At 41.1% G+C, this 12,038-nt stretch overlaps 1 protein-coding gene across 1 annotated transcript in view; it reads right to left on the bottom strand.

The window, feature by feature from the left end:
- The window catches only part of EPHX4 (epoxide hydrolase 4), a 34,838-nt gene extending 30,929 nt beyond the window's left edge, over positions 1-3,909 (bottom strand). The window contains exons 1-2 of the mRNA XM_011973492.1: positions 3,687-3,909; positions 1,360-1,445 (exon numbers count right to left, since the gene is read on the bottom strand). Coding sequence (XP_011828882.1) covers positions 1,360-1,445; positions 3,687-3,884 — 284 coding nt within the window. The 5' untranslated portion in view covers positions 3,885-3,909. The remainder of the gene's footprint in view (positions 1-1,359; positions 1,446-3,686) is intronic.
- Positions 3,910-12,038: the final 8,129 nt, after the last annotated feature.

Below are 12,038 nucleotides of genomic sequence, written 5' to 3'. Positions count from 1 at the left end.
AATAGAACATTTTTCCTTAGGTAACTGCCATGGTCTGAATATGTTCTCCCAAAATTCATATGATGAAGTTTATTTGCCTCCAGAGGACACATCAACAAGGCACCATCTTGGACACACACAGACGTGGATGTCACTAGACTCTGAATCTGCTGGTGCCTTGATCTTGGACTTCCTAGTCTCCAGAATGGTGGGAAATAAATTTCTGTTCTTTGTAAATTACCCAGTGTCAGGTATTTTGTTATAGCAACAAAAATGAATGAAGATAGTAACTAATAATTACATATTTTGGGCTCTAGATTTTCTTCCTAATGTGAAATATTTAGGTAAATTATCCTGCATTCCTGTAAGCCTATTGCTCTGTGCACAGGAAATAGTTCATTTTCAGTTTCCATGAGTGCTCTACTCTCTGCCTTCTCCTCACCCCAGCCTCACCAAAATCTTCCTGATAACAATCACTCCACAACTTTGGTTTGTTCAAAATCTCCTTTCCCTACCCAGTGTTGTATTTTGTCTATAGTAGATACTCTCCACAAACTGTTTTGTTACTATTTCAGAAATTTGAAACATTAAAAGATATGTCTTTTAATCCTCAAAAAATATATAAATTTAAAATGGTAGCAGGTAGGTATTTTAAGGAGGAAAACCATTGCTGTGATTCAGGAACATTTAGGAATATTAACTCTGGGCACATGATCAAAAGGTAGGGTCTGTTAAAAGTCATTACAAGAGGCTTGGTGTGGTGGTTTACACCTGTGATCCCAGCACTTTGGGAGGCCACGGTGGGAGGATTGCTTGATCCCAGGCTTTCAAGATCAGCCTGGGCAACATAGCAAGATCCCATCTCCCAAAAAAAAAAAAAAAAAAAAGCTAGGTGTGGTGTTAGATGCCTGTAGTCCCAGTTACTTGGTAGGCTGAGGTGGGAAGACTGCTTAATCTCAGGACGTCAAAAGCTGCAGTGAGCTGTGATCATGCCACTGTGCCCCAGCCTGGGTGACAGAGGAAGACCCTGTCTCAAAAATTACCATCGTAACAGTATTAAGAGGTGGGGCCTTTAAGAGGTGGTTAGGTCACGAGGGCTCTGCCCTCATGGATGGAAATAATGCCACTATGAAAGGGTAATTTCAATCCCCTTTTGCCTCTTTGCCCTTCCTCCTCTGCCATGTGATGTTGCAGCAAGAAGGCCCTTGTCAGATGTTGGCACCTTGATCCTGAACTTCCCAATCTCTAGAACTCTGAGAAAATACATTTATGTTCATCATAAGTTACCCAGACTGTGATATTCTGTTACAGCAGCACAAAATGAACTGAGAAAATAAGCCAAGTTTTAATATAACAATAAATGTTAGTTGGTAAGTTTACCAGAATTCTGGAAATCCATGAAGCAGCAGCATAAGTGGTTTGCCTCTTTCTCCAGCAGCAACATAGTGAAATCTTAACCCTGAATCCTGAAAGTAGAGGGCATGGAATTTTAGTGATGTTTGTGTTGATTGACAAAGAAATATATTTAGCATTTCCACTTCATTAAAAAATAATAACTTGCCTTATTTTTTTACATTTGTGTATTTACAATATCTTCATGACACTCAGTTGCCTTATTTTTAACATCAAGAAATAAATTTACTTTCATTAATTTTCAAAAAGAAAAGCAAACTCCATGCCCTATTAATAGGGTAAATTGACAGATTCACTTTGTCAACACTCCCTTGACAGTGTCTTCTCTTCTTGTTCTAGTACAGGGTCAATTTATATATTATGAGCTTCTGAAGCAATGTCACAATTTGTAACTTTCATCTTACTGTTTGTAACTTGCATGTTACTGATGTGTCACATTTCATCTCTGTCAAATGCTGCAGGACATGTAAATAATTCTAATCTGAATTTATATTTCTGCCATGTTTACATCCTAGTCATCTACTTTTCTCAGCTTGCCCGTCAAGAGCTGTGCAATCAGTTATATAATTCACACCTCCTTCTCTTATTTTTAGGTCTCTCCTTCCCACATTATTATTTTGAGTGTTGCATGTTCTGTTCCCCTTGCTGCCTGCTCATGTCATGTCAGTGTGCGTTTCTAATAACAGAATGCCCTGAGTGCTCAAGACTTCACTCTGCATGTGGGAGACAAGAAAACCCAAGGAAAATTAAAAAAACATGGGAATGAGACAGGAATTCAAGCAAATACTAAGCAAGCTGAATGGAGGAAAGTAGAGGGAACAGCAGGAAAATAAAAAACTCTGAAAGCAAGCAAGCTAGGAAACAAAAAGAACCAAAAGCTGAACACAGACATTGGGTTTTTGTATCAGGCAACTCAAGTAACTGAGTTTTCAGATGTGAAAGAATCATTTTGCAAATTCAGAAGATGAGGCCCAAAGATGGTAACATGGGTCATAAAATGGTTGACAGCAGGGTTGTGATCAGAATCTCCATCTTGTCCTAACTCCCAGGACAATGTTCTTTCCACTCCTTCCTTCTCTGTCTCTGGGGAAGCTCTTTAGGCGGCCAGGGCAAGGGGAAAGGTGTTTTATGGAATTTCAAATGGTTCTTATACTACTTTTACTCCTCAAGTTGGACAGAGATAACAAAATCTGACTTTACCCTCAGTTGCACGATGGCTTCCTAGAGGTTCAATAAGTTCTTTTATTGGTGGTGAGTCTTGGAGGATTAAATGTTGTGGGCACTGGATTGGATTTAATTAACATATACTTTATTGCACTGACTATGCATCAGGCATTGTTTTAAGTTTTTCGTGTTTGTTTTTATAAATATTAACCTATTTAATTCTCATGTCGACCCCAGGCAAGAAAGAAGTTCTCTTGCCTTTCTGAACTTCAGCTGCGGGTTAATTTAACTCCTAACAGGAAATAAGGACTTGATGACATAAATATCCCCTCTTATGAGGCTGGGTTTGAAAGGCCCGTGAGTCAGACTGCAGGGTGTATCACGGGAACTATTTCCCTTCACCACCTGGAGCACCAGGAAACAGAATATCTGTGGGCTGTGAGGAAGCTTGAACAATTACAGTCTGCAGGAAAGGCTGGATTTACTTTTTATTCCATTCCTTTCTTTGGTCCCTGACTTCATAAGTCTGCATTCCTCCCCACAAGCACACACAATTTACTTATTGTTTCATGCAACCTAAGTCGTCTGTGATCATAATAAACTCATGACTCCCAAAGGCTGACTGTTTACTCTTATTATCTCTAAAATTGGGCAAGAACAGGCTCCTGAGACATTAGGATGCCACGAGGAACAATTCTCTACAGCCGATCTGAGCTCTAAAGGGCAAAAGGGTGACAGGAGACAGCTTTCCCTTGCAGTCGGAAAAAGAGCAGGTTTATTCTGGGTTGTTGTGGCGCGGGGCATCGGGGGTTGCGGGGGGCCGTAATATAATAGGACCCTGATTAAAGAAGTTCCACATTCAGAAACCAATCAAGGTGCCTGCAAAGACCGAGTGCTGTTTATCAGCAGCATCCCTCTCTTTCTCTCTCTCTCTCTCTTTCACACACACACACACACACACACACACACACACACACACACACGACACGCAGGGACCCGACCCCTCCTCCCCTCCTGCCCGGACACTAGGGGACGCTGAGCTGGCGTCTTGGAAGGAGCAGCCCGGCGCCCCCCGCCCTCGCGGCGGTCACGCTCCCTCCCACTCCTGCCAGGCCCGCGCCGCCCTTCACCTTGATCCGCACGTAGCAGTGGGTGCCCAAGGAGGGGTCGCTCAGGCACGCGGGAGGGTGCTCCCGGGGGGACCGCCGGAAGGTCTGCGCCGGCCCCTTGCCGAGGCTCCACAAAAGTTTGAGCAGGTGGATGGAGGCACAGAGCCCGCAGTAGCAGTAGACCAGGGACCAGAAGAGCAGGGACCGGAGCGTGAGCATCAGGCGGGGCAGGCAATCCCGCAGCCTCGGCTCACTAGGTCAGGAGATCGAGACCATCCTGGCTAACATGGTGAAACCCCGTCTCTACTAAAAATACAAAAAACTAGCTGGGCGTGGTGGCGGGCGCCTATAGTCCCAGCTACTTGGGAGGGGGAGGCCCGGGCCTGCGGGGTGCGGCGGGCCAGGCCGGGGTGCAGAGCTCGGCCGTCTTCCGCGGAGAGCGAGATCCGGTTTCAAAATTGCAAAACTGTGGGGGAGGACGAAGGCGATACTCTCCAAACCATCCCGGGCACCAAGGAAGGAAGCGCCACTCGTTCTCTTTGTTGTTCTCAATGTATCAAGCAAAACTAGTTTTAAGCCCACATATTCGTGTGTCATAGTTCAGGGACACAGGTCAGCGACAAACTTCTATGCTATTACACCCAAATAGATTCTTCATAGTGCAAAATCACTCTGCACTGTGAAAGACAGCAGCCTTCCTTTTCTCCTCAAAATCTTTCATGGAATCATAATTTCTGTAGAAATCCGCCTATTCCTTGCCTGGTTCAGCCACAGCAAACTTACAGAGAGCTGCAACCCCGGGGATACAATGAATGCTCCAAAACGTGACGCGGCAGAAGCCTGGCCAGAAGGTCACACACCTGAGAGTTCGTGGAAGGGCTGGAAGCCGTGAGAGTGACAGTCCTCGGTAGATATCTCAGCCTCAGCACCGACGTGACCACTCTTGTCCTGACCTCCTCTATCGTCCAGCTCACTGTTAGAATTTCATTCAGCCTTTTCCCGACCACTGAGTCAGGTGTTAAGTGTTCATTTTCTGTGAGAAGCTGTCAAACTGGTTTACAAAGTGGCTGAACAATTTTGAATTTACTTCAGCATGTGTGAGTTACACAACTGACCTTTGAACAATGTGGGGGGTTAGGGTTGCTGACCCCGTTCACATCTGAAAATCCACGTATAACTTTTGAGTTCCCCCAAACTTAAGTACTAATAGCCTACTACTGACCAAAACAATTAACACATATGTTTATGTATTATATGCATATCTTTATAATAAAGAAAAATGTTAAAATCATAAGATAAAATACATTTACTATTCATTAAGTGGAAGTGGATTATCTTAAGAGTGTTCATCCTTGTCATCATCAGGGTAAGTAGGCTGAGGAGGAGAAAGAAGAGGCGAGGTTGATCTTCCTGTCTTGGGGTGATGGGGAGGGAAGAGGTGGAAGAAAATCCATGTGTAAGTGAACCTACACAGTTCAAACCCATGTTGTTTGAAGATTAACTGTATTTTGCTCTTTTTCTAGGGTCTTGAGTTAGGAACTTATTGAGACCTTTACTATTTCTCATGCAATCATTTAGCACCTATAAATTTCTCTCAGTACTCTGTTGTTGTTGTTGTTGTTTGTTTGTTTTTTTTTTTTTGAGACAGAGTCTCACTGTCGCCCAGACTGGAGTGCAGTGGCGCGATCTCGATCTCGGCTTACTGCAAGCTCCGCCTCCCTGGTTCAGGCCATTCTCCTGCCTTAGCCTCCCAAGCAGCTGGGACTACAGGCGCCCGCCACCACGCCCTGCTAAGTTTTTTGTATTTTTGGTAGAGACGGGGTTTCACCGTGTTAGCGAGGTTAGCTCGTGATCTGCCCTCCTCGGCCTCCCAAAGTGCTGGGACTACAGGCGTAAGCCACTGTGCCTGGCCTCTCTCAGTACCCTTTAACCACATTACATATATGTTGATATGTTGTATTTTGCCATTCATTACGTATTTTTAAAAATGTCCTGTTTTAGGTTGGGTGCTGTGGCTTACGCCTATAATCCCAGCACTTTGGGAGGCTGAGGCAGGAGGATCGCTTGAACTCAGCAATTCAAGACCAGCGTGGGCAACATGGCAAAACCCTGTCTCTACAAAAAAATAGAGAAATTAGTCAGGTGTGGTGGTGCATGCCTGTAGTCCCAGCTACTTGGGAGGCTGAGGTGGGAGGATCACCTTAGCCCTGGAAGGTTGAGGCTGCAGTGAGCCAAAATCATGCCACTGCACTCTAGCCTGGGTTACAGAGTGAGATTATGTTTCAAAAAACAAAAAACAAGGCCGGGGGTGGTGGCTCACACCTGTAATCCCAGCACTTTGGGAGGCTGAGGTGGGCAGATCACCTGAGGTCAGGAGTTTGGGACCAGCCTGGCCAATATGGTGAAACCCCATTTCTACTAAAAATACAAAAAAAATTAGCCAGGCATGGTAGTGCATGCCTGTAGTCCAAGCTACTTGGGAGGCTGAGGCATGAGAATTGCTTCAACCCGGGAGGCAGAGATTGCAGTGAGCTGAGATCACACCACTGCAGTTCAGCCTGGGTGACAAAGGGAGACTCCGCCTCAGTCTTAACTCATAACACATTAAATTTTTAAGAGATAGAGGTCTTGCTATGTTGATCAGGCTGGTCTTGAACTCCTGGCCTCAAGCAGTCCTCCCACTTTAGCCTCCCAAAGTGCTGAGACTACAAGCATGAGGTACTGTGCCTGGCAGTCTATTATTGACTTGTATCTGATTCTATTATGGCCCAAGAACATACTCCACATGACCTCTATTCTTTTAAGTTTGTTTTATAATCTGGGATATGGTCTATCTTGGTGAATGTTACATGGTTGTTTAAAAAAAAAAAAAAAAGTGTGGATGGAGTGTTCTACCTTTGTCCGCTAGATTATGTTGGCTGCTTGTGTCTTACCTTTTTTTTTTTTTTTTCAAGAGACAGGGTCTCACTTTGTTACCCAGGATGGAGTGCAGTGGCTATTCACAGGTGCAGTCATTAAGCACACTGCAGCCTCAGACTCCTGGGCTTAAATGACCATCCTTCCTCAGCCTCCCACATAGCTGGGATTACCCGTGCATTCCACCACACCCAGCTTATGTCAACTTTTAAATAAGAGAATTCCTGTTAAATTCATTCACATCAAATAAGTTCCTCAATTTATAGATTGCAATACCAAAATCTTATGAAGATTAAAAAACAATATAGAAATTTCTTGAATGAAAATAGTTTCAATAATTATATTAGAAATTGAATCTACCAGTATATAAAATGAATAATACAACTATGGAGGTTTTATTTCAGGAAAGAATGGTCCAACATCAAGAAATCTATAAACATACTATATCAACATTTGTAGAAGAAAAACCACATATCAACAAATGCCAATAAAGGCATGTGGCAAAATGCAGCAACTATTCCTTAAAAGCTAGCTTAATCCAGGTAGCAAGAAACTGCTTAAACATTACCATTACCAGAAAACAGTAACCTATAGTGAAATCCTCTATTTTAGAGTTGGGAGTAAGAAAGAATGATTGCTATTAGCTCTATTATTTAACATTATTTTTGGAAATTCAAGCTAAGGAAATAACCCAAAAAGAACCAAATAAATTTTTAAAATTACATAAAAATTGGAAAAGAGGCAAAAATATAGCTATTTGCAGATTATATTTCTTTAAACCTTAAAAAATTAATAGAATAAAATTTGGTAAGGTGCCTAGATACAAGGTAAGTATACAAAAGTCAATAGTTTTTCCGTATCCTAGCATCAACCAATTAGAAATTGAAACTACATTCATGAGATTGCAGGAGAGCTCAACATTGTATCATTCCCCCATATTATTGCATATAATTAATTTTTGATAATATTCCACTGTGAGATTATGACAGTTTATTCATTCTTGTATTACCAGCATTTGGGTTGGTCCTGTCTTTCTTTCCCTCTTCCTCCTTCCCTATTACGATCCTTGCAAATGTTTTGTATATTCTTGTACATGTCTCCTTAGTGTTTTGTAATAGCTTCTCTAGGTTATATACTTTGAGCGAATTGCAGTTATGACTACAGAATTATTTGTATTAGTCTACTCTCTCATTGCTATAAAGAAAACCTGAGACTGTGTAACTTATAAAGAAAAGAGATTTAATTGGCTCATGGTCCTGCAGGTTGTATAGAAAGCATAGCAGCTCCTGCTTTTGGGGAGTCCCCAGAGAGCTTCCCATCATGGCAGAAGGCAAAGCGGGGGGGGTAAGGTGGCAGAAGCAGGAGCAAGAGACAGAAGAGGGAGGTGCCACACATTTTTAAACAACAAAGATCTTGTGAGAACTCTCACTATACAGTACTAAGAGGGGATGATGCTTCATGAATAGTTATTCCTGAAGACTCCAACACCATGATCAAATCACCTTCTACCAAGTTCCACCTCCAGCATTGGGAATTACATTTCAACATGAGATTTAGGTGGAGACAAGTATCCAAACCATAGCACTATTCAATTTTACAAAATAATGTTAAATTGTTTTCAAAAAAAATTTTTTTTTAACCTTTCTCTGTCTTCTAGGCTAGAGTGCAATGGCATGATCATGGCTCAACTGCCATCTTGAACTCCTGGCCTCAAGTGATCCTCCTGCCTTGGCCTCCCAAAGTATTGGGATTACAGGCATGAGCCACTGCACTCAGCCAATGTTGTTATATTTATACTCCTGACCACTAGTATAAGTTCTGAAGTAAAATGACTATGTGTGGCAGAAATTACCAATACCCACAAGTTGCTCCAAATGTCTCAGGCTTAGTCAGGTGTGGCTAAGTGATTGGGTTCTGGCCAGAGGGATATGAGTGCAAGAGGTTTAAGTTTCTCCCAAGTTTGGGCATTAAAAACACTCTAGGCTGGCGTGGTAGCTCATGCCTGTAATCCCAGCACTTTGGAAGGCTGAGGCGGGCAGATAGATCACTTGAGCCCAGGAATTCGAGATCAGCCTGGGCAGCAAGAGCCACTATGCCTGGCAAAAAAGTTTTTAAACCATACAAATTTAGAATCCGATCAGCACACACTTTGCTGTGACATAGTTCAGACACAAATAGGGTACAAAAAATATGCTAACATATATAAACTTTGTTAATGAAAAAAAACAGAAACAGGTATGATTGAGATACATTTTAGTTGTGCCCTGAGGGACACTATCAAGAGAAACTGCTGCAGAGAAAAGCTATACATAGATATACAACAAGAAAATAAGCTGCAAGATTAATACATGCATGTTTAATACTAGAAAAAAATCACAGCCTTCCAAAGTTTCTCCATATTTCAAGTTGACAGTTATTTTTCTCTCAAAACTTTGAGGATTTAATTATACTGTTTCTGGTATTCATTGTTACTGATAACTCATTTATATTTGGTAAAATAAAAATAAGCCGCTTTTCCCTTGCTGCTTGTAAAATTTTGCTTACGGTGTTGTGTAGGCCACCAAAAAATGTCTTAGGTATGAACTTCTTTTTAATTATCTTGTTTGGAATGTTATACTTACAGGATAAAATGATTTTTTTAATTTTAAGAAAATCACAGTTATTGTCTCCTCAAATAATGACCCTCCTTATTCTTGTAGTTGATTCCAAGGACTCTAATTTAGATATATGTTAGGTCTTTCTATTCTATCCTGTAGATCAGGGGTTGGCAAACTTTCTGACATATTTTCAATAAGAGGTCAGATACTAAATATTTTGTCTTTGAGGGTTTATTTTTTTATTTTGCTTCTCCTTGTCTCTCTGTGATGTATCCTGGTATCTTTATTTGGATATATCTTCTAACCCATTAATTTTCTCTTCACCTATGTCTAATTGTTTTAACCTATCCATTGAGATTTTTAAAAACTGAGTCTATGTCATTTTCTTACCTAGAAGTTTCATTTTTTTAAAAAATCTGCCTATTCTCCTCCTCCCAAAAGTCTACTTTTTTTTTTTTTTTTTTTTTTTTTTTTTTTTTTAAACGGAGTCTTGCTCTGTCACCCAGGCTGGTGTGCAGTGGCATGATTTTGGCTCACCATAACCTCCATCTCCTGGGTTCAAGTGATTATCCTGCCTCAGCCTCCCAAGTAGCTGGGATTACAGGTGGGTGCCACCATGTCCAGCTAATTTTTGTATTTTTAGTAAAGAAGAGGTTTCACCCTGCTGGCCAGTCTGGTCTCAAACTCCTGATCTCAAGTGATCTATCTGCCTTGGCCTCCCAAAGTGCTGGGGTTACAGGAGTGAGACACCATGCCCGGCCAAAAGTCTTAAAGATTTTAAAAACAGCTATTCTACTGAAGTCCTAGGGAGAATAGGGTGCAAGTTAGTGGGTCTCTATTTGTTGTTCATTATTTCTGCTTCTACTTATTATAGCTTGCTTTTTAATGTAATTCACCTTTGATCATGAGCTAATTTCTTCATCTTGATCCTGCTTCTGCCAATAGCCAGTCCAGGACCTTTAGCTTCCTGAAGACCTTTATTCAACTTTCCCACCTCACCATTAGCCCATGGTACAATTAGCATGTTAACATGGCTCCAAGCATCTGACCTAAAGCAAATCCCACCATCCCAGCTGCTGACTGCTCTGCTCCTAGCTAATTTGGGGGTGAAAAACCTGGGAACTCCCTCACCTCTGCTGGGACGGGTAGTGCCTCAGAAAAATATATCCATGTGGGACATATTTGTAAAACTGGAAATAAAGTTGATAGGTTTCTAAGTTTAATTCTAACTAATCTCAATCAAAATTCTAATTTTAGTTCACTCAACTTTTACAAATTAGAGTGATTATAAATTTCTCATAGAGTGACAGTGCAGCAATTCAGAAGTTCAGTAGTAAATGGTCATAGTTAAGCAATTCAGAGGTAGCGTAACTGACAATTCATTTGGGGAAAAAAGAAATCTGGCTCTCTACCTCATACCACAAGTAAAAATATCTTTAATACATCTGGACTTTCCATGTAAAAATTAATTTTACCTGGATTTTAAGTGCAAAAGATATATAAGAATATTTTATTTATTTAGCATCTTGATGTGAGAATATATTCCTAAGCAAGGCATAATATACCAGACACAATAAAGAAAAAGTTTGACTATACAAAATTTAAAATTTTAATAATAAAAAAAAAGACAAGCTTTGAGGGATAAACAACAGATTAAAAACCAGAGTACAAATTTATAAGAAAAAGATATCCCAAAAGAATGAGTAGGCAAGTCACATGGCAAACAAATATAAGACGATCAACTCTACCTGTAGTCTGGGAAATGCAAATTAAAAAAACCTGTTTCCTCAGATCAACAAAAAATACAGGCATAATGGCTCACACCTGTAATCCCAACACTCTGGGAGGCCAAGGCAGGGGGATCACTTGAGGCCAGGAGTTTGAAATCAGCCTGGTCAACATAGTGAGACTCCATCTCTACAAAAAACAAACAAACAAACAAAAAAACAACTAGCTGGGTGTAGTGGCACTCACCTATAGTCCCAGCTACTCAGGAGCCTGAGGCAGGAGGATCACTTGAGCCCAGGAGTTTGAGGTGGTAAGTGAGCTACGATCGTGTGACCGCACTGAAGCCTGAGCCACAGAGCAAGACCCTGTCTCAAAAAAGACAAAAACATAAAAACAAACAAAAAAAAGACAATAATATCCAATGCTGGTGAAGATCATGGGGAAGTGGTATTTTCAAACTTATAAGGATGTGAATTGCTCTAACACTTATTGGATTCAAAATCTATTAATATTAAAACTACAACCTTTGACTGTACCTTCTGACCCAGCGATCCCATTGTAGGAGCTCTACCCTTTGGAAATAGAAGTATAATTATATAAATTATGTGACTGCTCAGAGTGGGAAAAGGCTGTAATCAACTGAATGAACAGGGACTTATTTAAATTATAATATAGCTATACTAATGAATGCTGTATGGCCTTTAAAATTGAATTAGTGTATATCCTTCTGATGACTAAATGCTCAAGATGCATTAAATCAGTTGCCAAGTAACATACATAGATGATCATAATTTTATAAAAACAAGTCCCTCAAACCTTCTATATGTTCATATTTGAATGGGCATAAATAAGACAGTATAATACATAAGATTTCACCTCTCCTTTGGGAGACTGAGGCTGGTGGATCATGAGGTCAAGAGATCAAAACCATCCTGGCCAACATGGTGCAACCCTGTCTCTACTAAAAATACAAAAATTAGCTGGGCATAGTGGCATGCACCTGTAGTCCCAGCTTTTTGGGAGGCGGGAGGCAGAAGAATTGCTTGAACCTGGGAGGTGGAAGTTGCAGTGAGCCGAGACTACACCACTGCATTCCAGCCTGGCGACAGAGCAAGACTCTGTCTCAAAAAAA

The sequence above is a fragment of the Mandrillus leucophaeus genome, unplaced genomic scaffold, assembly GCF_000951045.1.
Source record: "Mandrillus leucophaeus isolate KB7577 unplaced genomic scaffold, Mleu.le_1.0 Scaffold1001, whole genome shotgun sequence".
NCBI classification, from domain to species: Eukaryota; Metazoa; Chordata; class Mammalia; order Primates; family Cercopithecidae; genus Mandrillus; species Mandrillus leucophaeus.
The sequence above is the reverse complement of the archived record's forward strand: the minus strand, read 5'-3'. Positions and strand labels throughout refer to the sequence as shown.